Source organism: Theropithecus gelada, chromosome 1 (genome assembly GCF_003255815.1).
Source record: "Theropithecus gelada isolate Dixy chromosome 1, Tgel_1.0, whole genome shotgun sequence".
Taxonomy (NCBI): Eukaryota; Metazoa; Chordata; class Mammalia; order Primates; family Cercopithecidae; genus Theropithecus; species Theropithecus gelada.
Genome location: NC_037668.1, coordinates 186,847,376 through 186,863,230, shown reverse-complemented (window position 1 = coordinate 186,863,230; position 15,855 = coordinate 186,847,376). Strand labels below are relative to the sequence as shown.

Here is a 15,855-nt window from a genome sequence, read left to right as displayed (position 1 = left end):
AATGGAACAATAGAGTTTTAAAACAATCTATATATATATGAGAATATAATATATGATAAATATGGCTTTTCAAATCAGTGGAGAACTGATGGACTATGCATAAATTAATATGATGGAAAAACATTAAGTTGGTTCCAGGCTCAAATATATATACCCTTCGGATGGATTCAAATTACAAATATAAAGAAAAAACACAGGAAAGATGGAGAAGATTTAAATAATCTTATAAACAAGTATTCATCAGTAAGAAAGTGGTTAAATATATGGCTAGAGGATGGGACACTATAAAGCTGTCAAAAAGGATGAGTAATCTACAAACACTGGAATAGAAAGATCTTCCAGACAAACACACACACAAAAACTGGGGGTCCGGCATGGTGGCTCATGCCCGTAATCCCAGCACTTGGGGAGACCGCGGTGGGTGGATTGCCTGAGATCAGGTGTTTGAGACCAGCCTGGCTAACATGGTGAAATCCCTTCTCTACTAAAATTACAAAAATTAGCCAGGTGTGGTGGCACGTGTCTATAGTTCCAGCTACTCGGGAGGCTGAGGCAGGAGAATCGCTTGAACCCAGGAGGTGGACGTTGCAATGAGCAGAGATCGTACCACTGCACTCCAGCCTGGGCGACAGAACAAGACTCGGTCTACGAGAAAAAAAAAAAAAAAACTGGGGAGAAAATTCATACAGTATAATGCCATTTATGAAACAGCAAGAGAAGTATTAATATATATACTCATATATATGTAAATACATAGAAAGTTCTGAAATGGCTGGGTGTGGAAAACACCTATCAAACCACAAACAGTAGTTTCTTCTAAAAAGAGAATATGTATTGGGCCAAGAATGTCAAAGGGTACTTTCATGTCTAGTCTATATGCTTCTGAATTATTATTTTTTTAACCTTGAGATACCTTTGTATATTTTTATGTAATTGAAAAATGCATGGCCAGGCGCTGTGGCTCATGCCTGTAATCCCAGAACTTTAGGAGGCGAAGGCAGGTGGATCACTTGAGGCCTGGAGTCTGAAACCAGCCTGGACAATATGGCATAACCCTTTCTTTACTAAAAACACAAAAATCAGCCGGGTGTGGTGGCGCACGCCTATAATCCCAGCTACTCAGAGGCAGAGGTTGTAGTGAGCTGAGATCGTGCCACTGCACTCCAGCCTAGGCAACAGAGTGAGACTCTGTCTCAAAAAAAAAAGAAGAAGAAGAAGAAAAGAAAAATGCCAATTTCAAAATAAGTAAAAGAAGGCTACTGTAACAAAAACTTTTGTGTATCAACCTTTCTTTCCTATAAGGAACAGATGAGTGATAGATTGTACTTCTTAGTATTGTCAGGTTTTTTTTTTAATGTTTTCTTAGTAATTACCTAGAAACAAAATGCTAAGTGGTAATCTTCAGTCCTAACTCAGTATTGTTATTTTAATTTGCTGGAATTAACACGCAGAGAGAAACATGTTAACAAAATTGCATGTGTACGTATTACATATTATACTAAGCTCCAGAACATTTTCTTTGACCTTATCCGCATGAAGTGAAAGGTTTCTGAACACTTCTCCCTAGAAAGCAAACCCAAGAATACAAATGGCCTGGGCCTGCCCAGCTTTAGTGTTCTGCTGGATCAAAAGCCAATGCTGGCAGAGTTCACTATGGAGAAGCCGGCAGTTCTATCACAGCAGAATCAGCACATTTACAGCAACAAGCAAAGTGGGAAAAAGGCTCAGTGTTGTTTTTATATTTTTAAGCAACTAAGTTTAAACTTTGGATAGTAATATATTTAATGTGTATTTATCCATGCATTTATTTGAGTGAATTTCATATGAAAATACTTACAGAATGTTTTAATTAGTATAATGACAACAAATTTACATACTGAAATTATGCACTCAATCCAAAAAGGCAATGATTGGTAACCAAGAGTTTTTGCACAAAAAATCCTCACAAACACAGACACACAAATCTCTTTTTAGTTGTTTCGTAAGGATGTTCATCAACATCTATTTGATCAGCAACAATCTTTTAGATAGCAGTTCTGTCTAAATTGTATCTAAAAATTCTCTCAGAGCCATCAACATAGGCAATTAGTATAGAATAAATGAATAAAAAAACAGAAAATGCTCTGGAGTGTTAAGCTAAAATTTTTTTAAAATTCTCCTGCCATATTACTTGGGGGAAAAGGTCTTTATAAGTTGCATATTGCAATAATAAGCTAAATATATTATGTGGTTACATAGATTCTTCTTTTTTTGGCTGGAGTGCAGTGGCGTGATCTGGGCCTGCAACCTCCACCTCCCAGGTTCAAGCAATTCTTCTGCCTCAGCCTCCTGAGTAGCTGAAACTACAGGCGTGCGCCACCATGCCCAGCTAATTTTTGTATTTTTAGTAGAGACGGGGTTTCACCACATTGGTCAGGCTGGTCTTGAAGGCCTGACCTCATGATCCACCTGCCTCGGCATCCCAGAGTGCTGGGGATTACAGGCATGAGCCACCTCGCCTGGCCAGTTACATAGATTCTAATATGAGATCATTGGAGGCCAGGTGTGGTGGCTCACGCCTGTAATGCCAACACTTTGGGAGGCCAAGGCGGGTGGCTCACTTGAGGTCAGGAGTTCAAGACCAGCCTGGTCAACGGGGTGAAACCCTGTCCCTACTAAAAATACAAAAATTAGCCAGGCATGGTGGCACGCACCTGTAATCCCACCTCTGTGGGAGGCTGAGGAAGGAAAATCGCTTGAACTCAGGAGATCGAGGCTGAACCCAAGAGGCCGAGATTGCAGTGAGCCAAGATAGCACCATTGCACTCCAGCCTGGGTGACAGAGCCAGACTCCGTCTCAAAAAAAAAAAAAAAAGGCCGCTCAGCATGTGGCTCAGCTGGGTGCGGTGGCTCACACCTGTAATCTGTAATCCCAGCACTTTGGGATGCCAAGGTGGATGAGTCATCTGAGATCAGGAGTTCAAGACTAGCCTGGCCAACATGGTGAAACCCTATCTCTACTAAAAATACAAAAATTAGCCAGGTGTGATGGCGCACGCCTGTGGTCCCAGCTACTCAGGAGGCTCAGGCAGGAGAATCGCTTGAACCCGGGGGGTGGAGGTTGCAGTGAGCCTCGATCACGCCATTGCACTCCAGCCTCGGCAACAGAGCAAGACTCCGTCTCAAAAATAAAATAAAATAAAATATTAGTAACACTAGGCCTAAAGATTAAGACAGTAGTTCAACATTACCATGAGATTCCAAATGGTACGGTGAGTGCCTACCTCTCCTTCATTAGACCATCATATATATCTAAGACTCAATCCATAGCCACATACAATCTAACCCTGGCCTACCAGTCTGAAAACCTCATCACTGGTCAAGACAGATGGGGTAAAAAATGCCTAAAAATCTTTGTGTATGTATACATACATATGTATAACTACACACACACATATTCTAAAAGATAACTAGGTACCATCATATACCAAAACTATAGAATCACAAATAGACATCCCATCTTCTTTGGTCTCTAATATTTTTTAATTTGAGCAACTAGGGTTTTACGAGTTTTAAAAGAAAAAACAGATATTGAGTACTCAGAACATGACTGGCACATAGCCCTCAATAAATGCCAATTATTTCATTACCTAATTCTTCCAGGAACTGAAGCCCAATCTGCTCAAGAATGAATCAGCAGAACTGTTTCCTACTTCCCCTTTCCCTGGTAACTCCAGATTCTTTCAAAAATGTGTCTCTCAAGAGACCTCTAATGTATGAACTTATAGAGATAAACCACCAAAAAAATGGTGTAAGACTGTGGTGACTTGCATGTGGACACTAACAGGCTAGGAACAAATGAATTTCTGAACTAGTTTTGAAGAGAGTACATTACATCCTGTTTTCTGACAGTCATTGAATCACCTCTGACCAAGTACTCTTCTTTTTTTTCTTTCAAGACAGAGTCTTGCTCTGTTGCCCAGGCTGGAGTGTAGTGGTATGATCTCGTAGTGTATGTAGTGGTATGTGTGATTGCAGCCCACTGCAGCCTCTGCCTCTCTGGTTCAAGCAATTCTCCTGCCTCAACCACCCGAGTAGCTGGGACTACAGGCACACGCTGCCACACCCGGTTAATTTTTGTATTTTTAGTAGAGATGGGGTTTCACCATGTTGCCCAAGATGGTCTTGATCTCCTGACATTGTGATCCGCCCGCCTTGGCCTCCCAAAGTGCTGGGATTACAGGTGTGAGCCACCATGCCAGGCCAAGTACTCTTCTTAATCTCACATGGCCAGGGGATTCTCAAAGCATGGTCCCCAACCAGCAGCACCTATAACACCTGAAAATTTGCCAGAAATGCATATTATTGAGCTACTCCTCAGCCCTAAATCAGAAAACCTGGAGGTGGGACCCAGCAATCTGCTTTTACAAGCTCTCCACGCTCAAGTTTCAGAACTGTTCTATATGATTTGAAGTAGCTACATATTTACCTAGTCCAAAAGACATTTGTTAACATTGAAAAGGTTCTGAAGTATTTTGAAGTCTCTATATATGCAGTGCCATATTAAGAAAAAGCCCATTTGACTCACAACTTCAAGAAGATAATCGTACTAAACAAGTTTTTTTCTTTTTGAGACAGGTTCTCATTCTGTCACCCAGGCTGGAGTGCAGTGACATGATTATGGTTCACTGCAGCCTCAACCTCCTGGCCTCAAGTGATCCTCTCACCTTAGCCTCCCCAGTAGCTGGAACTACAGGTGTACACTAGCATACCTGGCTAGGTTTTGTATTTTTTGTAGAGACAAGGTTTCGCCATGTTGCCCAGGCTGGTCTTGAACTCCTGAGCTTAAAGCAATTCACCTGCTTCGGCCTCCCAAAATGCTGGGATTACAGGCGTGAGCGACCATGCCTGTCCTAAACAAGCTTTTAAGAAGAAACTTTACATCCAGAGGTAAAAGAAAAAAAGAAGAGAACAAAAGAAGAAAACAGAGAAGAAAAAAAAAAAGGTCTTAAAGGATGTCAGATAAAGAAGGTTACAACAAAGTCATTTTAAAAAGTCATTAACTATTAACCAGCAAACAAATGGGCCAACTTAGAATGAAGTCTCTATCAACTTTAAATTTGCATTTGCCAGTGTTTCTGGTTTAAGTTATTTGATGGAAGAAAAAGATGTCTGTAAGAACCATGCACTACATATACTGACACCCAATCCCTAAGACAAAGACAAATGGTCTAGAGAAGGTATGACTTACCTTACAAGGAAGGTAGACCTAAAGTGATTTCAGATTCTCCTGTGATTTCAGATCCCCAAAATTCCCTTACCTTTTACTGCTTTCTGAAAATCCTCTAATAAGAGTAACTTAATAAGAAGAGAAAATAAAGTAATAAATATAAATGCTAAGGCAATTCTACGCTTTGGCATGCCATCGCAGTAACAATGGCAGTGCTTAGGTTTACAAAACATTTTCACATACAACTCATATAATCTTCACAATCATCTTGAGGTAAATAATGACAATAAAACTGATATTTATTAAGCACCACAGTACCTGGCACTTCCTTAAGAGTCTCGTACAATTTTATCATTTAATTATTGCAACAACCTGTTGTGAGGGATAAACCATGTACCAATGTCAGACACAAAGCAGGATTTATATCCAATTATAACTGATTTTAAAACCCACATTCTCTAAATCTCTACACTATGGCAAGACTTGGAGACAAAACTATCAGTCCCAGCTCTATCCTTTAACAGCTATGTGACCTCAAGAAGTCACTTAATTTTCTAAACTCCTCTTCATCTACAAAATGGGAAGATTAATACCTGCTTCACCTATTTCAGAGTATTTGTAAAGGTCAAATGAGATGAAAGACATAAAGGTCTTCAAAAGCTCTAAAAACTACACAAATATTATCATCATTCCCTATTTTGAAAGAGACTGAAGCAAAGAAGAATAAAAACATACAGGCCGGGCGCGGTGGCTCAAGCCTGTAATCCTAGCACTTTGGGAGGCCGAGACGGGCGGATCACGAGGTCAGGAGATCGAGACCATCCTGGCTAACACGGTGAAACCCCGTCTCTACTAAAAAATACAAAAAACTAGCCGGGCGAGGTGGCGGGCGCCTGTAGTCCCAGCTACTCGGGAGGCTGAGGCAGGAGAATAGCGTAAACCCGGGAGGCGGAGCTTGCAGTGAGCTGAGATCCGGCCACTGCACTCCAGTCTGGGCGACAGAGCGAGACTCCGTCTCAAAAAAAAAAAAAAAACATACAATGGTGGGGGGATGCTGGTTTTTCTGGTTTGGTTTTTGTTTTCTGTTTAAAGCAGGTTGAGCACCAGCTGCCTGCCACTTGCGAGCTGGGTGTGTGCTACACAGGAGAGTGCCTTGTTTAGGAGGTGGTTGCTTTGTCAGGAAAATCTACTACCAAGGAAGAAATTACCAAACCATGTCTTTTTTTCTATTTATGGAGTAGTTCACAGCAAATCTTGAGTGTTTTGACTAAAGCATGGAATGCAGAAAACAAACTTCAGCTTGTGCTTTAATCTCTTCTGAAATTCTACAGGTGTGTGTTTTATAAGCCGTATATGGCAGAAGTTTAAGCCAATCTGAAAGCCTGGTTTTTAGTAGCATTATTGTTGACACCTACATACTGCTGAATGTTCAACTGGTGAAACTGAAGGTCTTTTCACTCAGAAGAAATCAGTCAAGAAGAACTTGCAGTTCACAAGCTTCCGAGCTGCTATGGATGGCCCTGGCTCTCCAGACTGCCCTTCCCACTGAGATCTCTCACATGGGGTCTCCTGCCACTGCCGCTCCTGACTCTCCTCCTGATGTGGTACCTCTCAGTCTTCCCCACTACAATGTGACAGAATGTGTAGACTGGACGTACTTTTACAAGTATGAGCCAATTTACAGATGAGGCTTTTACTTCACACTTTGAGAGCATTCAAAGTGCTCTCATCAAAATCCAATTCTGGTTATCCTAGTGACCTCCCACCCCTCAGATGTGAAAGTCAGACAGGCCATTAGAGTTCCTTGGGGTGAAAAAAGTCTCGATGGGGATATGAGGTTCTTACATTTTTCTTATTAGGCCAACAGGCTAAAAGAGAAGACAAACTGTTAGCACTGTCCTCAGAGGATTAACATCTTCTTTATGGTGACGTAATCCAACAAGAGTTTTTAGACACATACAAAAACCTGACCTTAAAGACTGGCTGGGCACAGTGGCTCACATCTGTAGTCCCAGCACGTTGGGAGGTCAAGGAGGGTGAATTACTTGAGGCCAGGAGTTTGAGACCAGCCGGGCCAATAAGGTGAAAATCCATCTGTACTGAAAAAACAAAAATTAGCCAGGCGTGATGACATGTGCCTGTAATCCCAGCTACTTGGGTGGCGGAGGCCGGAGAATCGCTTGAACCCAGGAGACAGGTTGCAGTGAGCTGCGATCGCACCACTGCACTCCAGCCTGGGTGACAGAGCAAGACTCCGTCTCAAACAAACCACAAAAACAACCTATTATGGCATTCAGGTGGGTAACTGAGTTTTGCCCCATTGTCAACTACATCATGAAGACAGACACTTATGTTTTCATCAATACTGGCAATTCAGTGTAATATCTTTTAAACTTAAACCACTCAGAGAAGTTTTTCACAGGTTATCCTCTAATTGATAATTATTCCCATAGAGGATTTTACCCGCCAAAAAAAAAAACCCGTATTTCCTACCAGGAGTGTCCTTTCAAGCTGTTTCCTCCCTACTGCAGTGGGTTGCGTTATACAATGCCCAGAGATTTGGTGCCAAGAATCCATGAAATCATGGGTCACGTAAAATCCATGATGTTTATGTCAGGATCTGTTTGAATTTATTAAAAGTGGATATTCATATTCCAGAAGACACAAATCTTTTCTTTTTATATAGAATCCATTCAGATGTCTGTCAATTTGGATGTGTGATTGCAGCCCACAGCTTTTCTTCCAAGCAGACGATCACTTTTTAGCAGATTACGCTAAGTAACATCACATGCCATTAACTTCACATTCTATGAAAAGCCTAGACGAACAGGATACTCTGCGGAAAGTGTTAAAGTTTGTACCGTGAAAAATTCATAGGGAGGTCAGTGTACTGCCTTACACTTAACTCTTTTTTTTTTTTTGATATGGAGTCTCGCCCTGTCCCCCAGGCTGGAGTGCAGTGGTGTCATCTCAGCTCACTGCAACCTCTGCCCCCCGGGTTCAAGTGATTCTCCAGCCTCAGCCTCCCGAGTAGCTGGGATTACAGGTGCCCGCCACCATGCCTGTCTAACTTTTTTTTTGAGACAGGATTTTTGCTCATTGCCCAGGGTGGAGTGCAGTAACACGATCTCGGCTCACTGCAACCTCTGCCTCCCAGGTTCAAGTGATTCTCCTGCCTCAGCCTCCTGAATAGGTGGGATTACAGGTGCACGCCACCACGTTCAGCTAATTTTTGTATTTTTAGTAGAGACAGGGTTTCACCATGTTGGCCAGAATGGTCTTGATCTCCTGACCTTGTCATCCGCCCGCCTCAGCCTCCCAAAGTACTGGGATTACCAGTGTGAGCCACCGCGCCTGGCCTGAAACTCATGAAGAACCCACAGACTGGTTACACCTTATGATTTATTTTGACAAAAATCAAGTCAGGTCCTTTAAAGATGATATTCAGAGGAATTAAATACCTTTAAAACAACAACAACAACAACAAAAAAGGCCAGGCACAGTAGCTTACACCTGTAATCCCAACACTTTGAGAGGCTGAGGTGGGTGGATCATTCGAGGCCAGGAGTTCAAGACAAGCCTGACCAACATGGTGAAACCCCATCTCTAATAAAACACAAAAATTAGCCGGGCGTGGTGGTAGCTGCCTGTAATCCCAGCTACTCCGGAGGCTGAGGCAGGAGAATTGCTTGAATCCAGGAGGCGGAGGTTGCAGTGAGCCAAGATCGCGCCACTGCACTCCAGGCTGGAAGACACAGCAAGGCTCCCTCTCAAAAAAAAAAAAGAAAAGAAATGAGGCCCCACATGCAGGGCCTCATGCCTGTAATCCCAGCACTTTGGGAGGCCAAGGTGGGAGAATCATTTGAGCCTAGGAATTCAAGACCAGCTTGGGCAGTACAGCAAAATCCCGTCTCTACAGAAAAATTTAAAAATTAGCCAGGCATGGTGGCACACACCTATAGTCCCAACTTCCCAGAAGGCTGAGTCAGGAATGGCTTCAGCCAGGAGTTTGAGGCTGCAGTGAGCTATCATCACACCACAGCACTCCAGCCTGGGCAACAGAGCAAGATCCTGTCTCAAAAAAAAAAAAAAAAAAAAAAAACCCACCTAAGTAAATAAATAAACTATTGAATAAAGCAGGCTGAAGACCCTTACGGAGAAACTTCAGACTTCATCACTTTACTTGGAATTTTACTGCCAAGTGGGCTACAATAACAGAATCTGTATCACAACTTACTACTTTGCTAAAAATATGGACCCCCACTACACATCTATAACTTACACAGATTTGGAGGTTAATAAAAATCTAACAGCTGACTTCTTTTTAAAAGTTTAGTCTTCAGGATTGGTGCTCAAGAAAAAAATAAAAATAAATAAAAATTAAAAATGAAGTTTAGTTCTTTTATTAAGTCACCATAATTAAAATTCCCTTGCAACAGCCTTCCTGTCCTTTCCATAGTATCGTTTTCAACCTGGGGTGCTGACAGCCTTCATTCCACATGAACTACTGGCCAGGTGTGGTGGCTCACACCTGTAATCCCAGAACTTTGGGAGTGCAAGGCAGGGAGATCACTTGAGCCCAGGAGTTCAAAACCAGCATGGGCAACATGGCAAACTCTCTCTCTACCAAAAAAAAAAGAGACAGAGAGAGAAAGGCATGGTGGCACACACCTACAGTCCCAGGTATTCAGGAGGCTGAGAGGTGACAGGATCACTTGAGCCTGGGAGGTCCCAGGCTGCAGTGAGCCATTATCTCGCCAATGTACTCCAGCTTGGGCAACAGAGTGAGACCCTACCTCACTACAAAAAACAAACAAACAAAAAAAAAAAAACACAGATCCAAAATAAAATAAATAAATAAATAAATCAGATCACTTAAAATAATGAGTTTAAGGAAAAATTTTTGTTATTCCAAACTTCATAATTTAAGGTTTTTTGTTTGTTTGTTTGTTTTATTAGAGACGGAGTCTTGCTCTGTCACCCAGGCTGGAGTGCAGTGGCATGATCTCGGCTCACTGCAAACCCTGCCTCCTGGGTTCAGGGGATTCTCCTGCCTCAGCCTCCCAAGTAGCTGGGATTACAGGTGCCCGCCACCACACATGGCTAATTTTTGTATTTTTTAAGTAGAGGCGGGGTTTCACCATGTTGGCCAGGCTGATCTCGAACTCCTGACCTCAGGTGATCCACCCACATCAGCCTCCCAAAGTGCTGGGATTACAGGTGTGAGCCACTGTGCCCAGCCTAATGTTAAATTTTAATAGAATTTTTAGAAAATGAGAGACGGAGCTGAAGTAAAATTATTCAACTGTTAAAAGATATATGTGATACAGACAAGTAAGTATTCAACCCTAGATTATTAGTCACAAAACATCAGCTCACCAAAAAGGTTTAATAGCAGAGCTTGCCTCTCGCGGTGGCTCACACCTATAATCCCAGCATTTTGGGAGGCTGAGGCAGAGTATCACTTGAGCCTAGGAGTTTGAGAACAGCTGAGCAACATAGTGAGACCTCCGTCTCTACAAAAAAAAAAAAAAAAAATACAAAAATTACCCAGGTGTGGTAGCATGTGCCTGTAGTCTCAGCTCCTCGGGAGGCTGAGGCAGGAGGATTACTTGAGTCCAGGAGTTTAAGGCTGCAGTGATCTATGATCGCAGCACAGCACTCCAGCCTGGGTGGCAGAGCAAGACCTTTCTCTAAAATAAAACATAAATAAAAGTAAGTGTTTACAAAAAAAAAATAGCAGAGCTCAGAAAAGTCACACAGCACTCACTCCTTTCATACCAAAAATGGTCCTATTTTGTTCCTTCTAAAGTATATTCACAAAAATCACTTTTGGCAAGGCCAATTATCACCACAGCTTACCCACATATTATTAACAATGAAAAATGACCATTTTAGCTAAAGAAAGAAAAGTCCTGGACTCTGACAAACCATTTCCATAATGCATGTACCTTTTTACTGATTAACTAAATGTATTATTTGGCTTACATTAAAACCTACAAAAAAAAACTCAGGAGTCTAACAGACCTAACGTTCATATACGAAATTATGTGCTAATACTCAAGACAGTAATTTGTACACTAGATTCGAGCATCTAGATTTACCATGTTAATGTCAAATGATACATCCACTGAGAAGCTTATGAATCTAGTTCATTCATTCATTCAGTTCAGAATCTATCATATTTCTAAGTGGTGTCCTCAACTAGGGGCAATTCCACTCCCCCCAAGAGATTGAACAATGTCTGCAGGCATTTTTACTTGTGACAAGTAAGGGGCAAAAAGAGGGTGCTACTGGCATCTAGTGGGTAGAGTCCAGAGATGCTGCTAAACATCCTACAATGCACAAGACAGCCCCCCACAACACAGAATTAGCCAACCCAAAATAACAATGCCGGCAAGGTTAAGAAACTATGATCTACAGAAAAAAAGTTTTAAAACTCATCTGTCTAAAAAACAGTACTCACTTCATCTTTGTTTCCTATATTATTTGCTAATTTCTTTCTTTTCATACTAGTCTTTGGCAATAAACTTGCCCTATTCCCATTTTTTCAATCAGCTTCTAACTTCCAAACTTGTCAATAGAATCATCATCATTCCAGTTAGCCAGGTTCTGAATCCTGGTGTCATCTTTGAATTATCCCTTTTTTTTTTTTTTTTTTTTTTTTGAGACAGAGTCTTGCTGTGTCGCCCAGGCTGGAGTGCAGTGGCACGATCTTGGCTCACTGCAACCTCTGCCTCCCGGGTTCAAGTGATTCTCCTGTCTCAGCCTCCTGAGTGGCTAGTACTACAGGCGCGTGCCACCATGCCCAACTAATTTTTGTATTTTTAGTACAGACAAGGTTTCACCATGTTGCTCAGGCTGGTCTCGAACTCCTGACCTCGTGATCCACCCACCTCAGCCTTCCACAGTGCTGGGATTACAGGCATGAGCCATCGCACCCAGCTGAATTATCCCTATTTTTAATAATAACAGTAGTATTAGTAATGGCAGCAGCTAACACACATTTAGCTCATACTACGTGCCCAGCCACTATTCATTTAATACTAGATACTATTATTATCACCACTTTACAAATGAAGAGTCCAAGGCACAAAAAAGTTAAATAACTTGTCCCAGGTCACAAAGCTCATAAGCAGCCAAGCAAGGTTTCAAATCCAGGAAAAATGGGTCCAGAGTTCATGTCCTTAACAAATACTCCAAAGTGATCTCTCTTCTTTCATCCTCTATCAAATCATAAAGTCCTTTAAGTTCCAAAGGGCAGGGACTCTGTTATGTTCACAGCAACATTCCCACAACCCAGTATGTAATAGGTGCTCAAAAAAACCCCTTGTTTGTTGAATGAATGAAAGGCCCCTTGAAATTACTCCTCCTATTTCCACTGCCACCACTCAAGGCCAGTCTTTCAGGTGAAGACTAGCCAATCAGGTAAACGAATGTAAACTTCTGTGCCAGATTTTCCATAACCCAGTCCCATCCAGCCTATCAAAATTTTCTTTCTACTGCTTCTTAATTAGAATCATAAAATCTTAAAATCAGAAAGTATCTTAGAGATCATCCAGTCCAACCTCCTCACTTTACAGATAAAGAAACCCAAAGATGGTGACTAAAATCACCCAGCCAGGTGGAGCCAGAACCAGAACTCGACTCTTCCAATTTTTGCTCTATGATCTTTTTCTTCCAACTCATAATGATGCTTCATTCCTGACAGATGTCTCCTCACTATCCTATCATCAAATTATATCTATTCCCATGTTCTTGCTCAAGTTGTTTCTTCTGCCCAACCTGTTCTCCCTCTCCATGGATCCAAATCCTCAAAATGTCTTCCTATTCCATTCTTCACTACTTCCTCTTTCTTGGAAAATCTTATATACTGAATAAGATAGTAGAGGAGGAGGATCATCACTGCCTACTAGGCCAAGTTTAATGCATAGTAACACTTCCCACAAAGTGAAGCTTACTTGGATGATTTCTTCCCTGTAAACTACTAATCCATTCTTCCATCCTATGTTTTAGGAAGTCATTTTAATAAAGATTAGCTCATATATCACCTTCATAAAGTGTTCATATACCTGAAAAAGACACTCAAGCACATCTTTAATAGGAGACATGTGGCCAGGCGCAGTGGCTCATGCCTGTAATCCCAGCACTTTGGGAGACTGAGGCGGGTGGATCATGAGTCAGGCGTTCCACACCAGCCTAGCCAACATAGTGAAACCCCATCTCTACTAAAAATACAAAACATTAGCCAGGCATGGTGGCGGGCGCCTGTAATCCCAGCTACTCAGGAGGCTGAGGCAGGAGAATCGCTTGAACCCGGGAGGCGGAGGTTGCAGTGGGCCAAGATCGTGCCACTGCACTCCAGCCTGGGTGACAGAATGAGACTCTGTCTCAAAAAAAAAAAAAAAAAAAAAAAGAGTTGCGGCCAGGAAAGGTGGCTCACACCCGTAATTCCAGCACTTTGGGAGGCCAAGGCAGGCGGATCACCTGAGGTCAGGAGTTCGAGACCAGCCTGGCCAACATGACAAAACCCCGTCTCTACCAAAAATACAAAAATTAGCCAGGCGTGGTGGTGCGCACCTGCAGTCCCAGCTACTTGGGAGGCAGGAGAATCACTTGAATCCGGGAGGCGGAGACTGCAGTGAGCCGAGGTCCCGCCATTGCACTCCATAATGGGCACTAAAGCGAGACTCTGTCTCAAAAAAAAAAAAAAAAAAAAAAACAGTTTGGAGACAACTATTCTAAAAATACATCGACAATGAGATCAAAATAATAGGTTTCAGACTACAGGGAGCACACATACATGTATGTATGTATATGGGCACGCGAACACACACACACTACGAAGCGGAAAAATACTGACTTAAGTCCTAACCATGCCCACCAACCTCTAACCCTTGCCAGCAATCTCAGAATTGTGTGTCCTACTCTGAAGCATAGTACAGAGGCTTTGGCAAAGCCTCTCACTTCTAGTAAAAACGAAATACAAAACAAAACAAACCACAAAAGCATGTCAAAAGTGATGAGATGCTACCTTCATCTTTCCTACAGAAAGGCATTTCTGAGCACTCCACAGTTCACTATCGTGACACTGCTCATCACCTGACGTAAACACATTACCTTCTACGCCACAATCTCCTGAAATTCGGTTCCCATTTCCCAGTCCCTTAGGACACAACCCATTTCCCCTTCACTAACGACGGGTTTATGCTCCCACCTCTGGGACTGAGCTCATACTGCCCTTCATCCTTCCCTCTCCTGAAGCTGCCATTCACTCTTTCTCCAGCCGCATAGTCCCGTCCCAGAGTAGAGGACAGACCATCCAGGGTCCCCAAGCCCACTTCTCTTTCCTTCTCCGCCCCCGGGATCTGCCAGCCAGGCTGGAGACGCGAGGGGGGAGGGGTGTGACTCGCCTCCCAGGACTGAACCAGATGGCAGCAGATTCCGCCCCCACTCTCAGGCACCCTCCACCCCCGACCCCCCGGGCAGCCCGTCCGTCACCCACCCCGCCCCGACCCCACCCCCGGCCTCCCGCACGCCCTCACGCCGGCTCCCGGACACACTCACCATGCTGGGTGAAGATATTGAAGCCGGTCTCTGTGGTGCGCCCCGCCGGGTCCCGCCTGCGGCCGGAGGGCCTGGCTGCACTGCTGCCCCGGATCCCGCGGGGCTGAGGCTGCTGGAGCCCCGGAGCCTCCCCGACGCGGCCCACCTGCTGCCCCATCCCTGCTCTAGCGTACTCCCGCGCCCCCGCCGACCCCTGGTCACATTCCTCCTCGACTCCGGCCTCGGGCTCCTGGCGCTGCTCCGGCCTCTCCCTCCCAGCCCAGACCCTGGCCCTGAGCGGCTGGGGCGCCGGCGGCTCCGCACCCGGACTCCTCACGGCAGCCGCCGCACTGCCTCCAGGCGACTCACAGATTCTGCTTTTCCCTCCTCCTCCCGCGGCTCCGCGCCCCAAACGCCGCCGCTGCCGCCGCCGCCATCTTTAAACCACCGAGCGCTGGGAAAGCGTGGGACAGAGCGTCTCCCGCCCCCCGCCCGCCAGTCACCTCCGCCGCTGGGAAGGAGGGCTTCCCGGCTGCCGCCCCGCCTTGCCGCGCCGCGCCCCCGCCCCCGCCTCCTCGCAGGGTGGGTCCCCCAGTGCCCACCTCAGTTGGCGACCACCGCTGCTGCAGTCTTTCGTCCTCCGAGTCCTGTCGCCGCACCTCGGCATCCCACCCCTCAATCCGCCTCAGCCGACCCCCTCCCACGTTCGGCTCCACACGCTACTGCCTTTGGGGTTGGTCGGTCTCCGGCCTTCCCCATCCCACTTCCACCTGTCAAATCAGTGAGTCGAGGGCTGAGTGGCCCCGCGTGCGCCCCTCAGGTGCAGGCACAGGTGGGGCAGAAAAGCACAAGGCATTTATTTGGTCCTTGCCATCCAGTTGAGGCTCTCTGAAATGCCCAAGGGGATCCCTTTAAACACCCTTGTCAGCAGCAGGCCTCCAGTAAAAATTAAAATGGTATAAAATTTACAAGAAGAGAGTAAAATGCTACCTTATTTGATTTTAATTTTTGGAGATTATTTCATGATGTTAAATCGCACTCGCCTGGATTGTGTGCCTTCTATAGTCTCATTGGGGACGCAATTGTAGCCCCATTCCTCA

At 44.2% G+C, this 15,855-nt stretch overlaps 1 protein-coding gene and 1 pseudogene across 5 annotated transcripts in view; one reads left to right on the top strand and one right to left on the bottom strand.

Moving 5' to 3' along the window:
- ABL2 (ABL proto-oncogene 2, non-receptor tyrosine kinase) overlaps positions 1–15,217 on the bottom strand; it is a 128,907-nt gene extending 113,690 nt beyond the window's left edge. For 3 of the 5 annotated variants that reach the window (XM_025368369.1, XM_025368193.1, XM_025368609.1), the window contains exon 1: positions 14,777–15,217. In XM_025368369.1, the coding sequence (XP_025224154.1) occupies positions 14,777–14,933 (157 nt within the window). In that variant the 5' untranslated portion in view covers positions 14,934–15,217. The remainder of the gene's footprint in view (positions 1–14,776) is intronic. The other 2 variants (XM_025368284.1, XM_025368017.1) reach the window with 2 other exon arrangements.
- LOC112613587 lies at positions 4,049–8,007 on the top strand (annotated as a pseudogene).
- Positions 15,218–15,855: the final 638 nt, after the last annotated feature.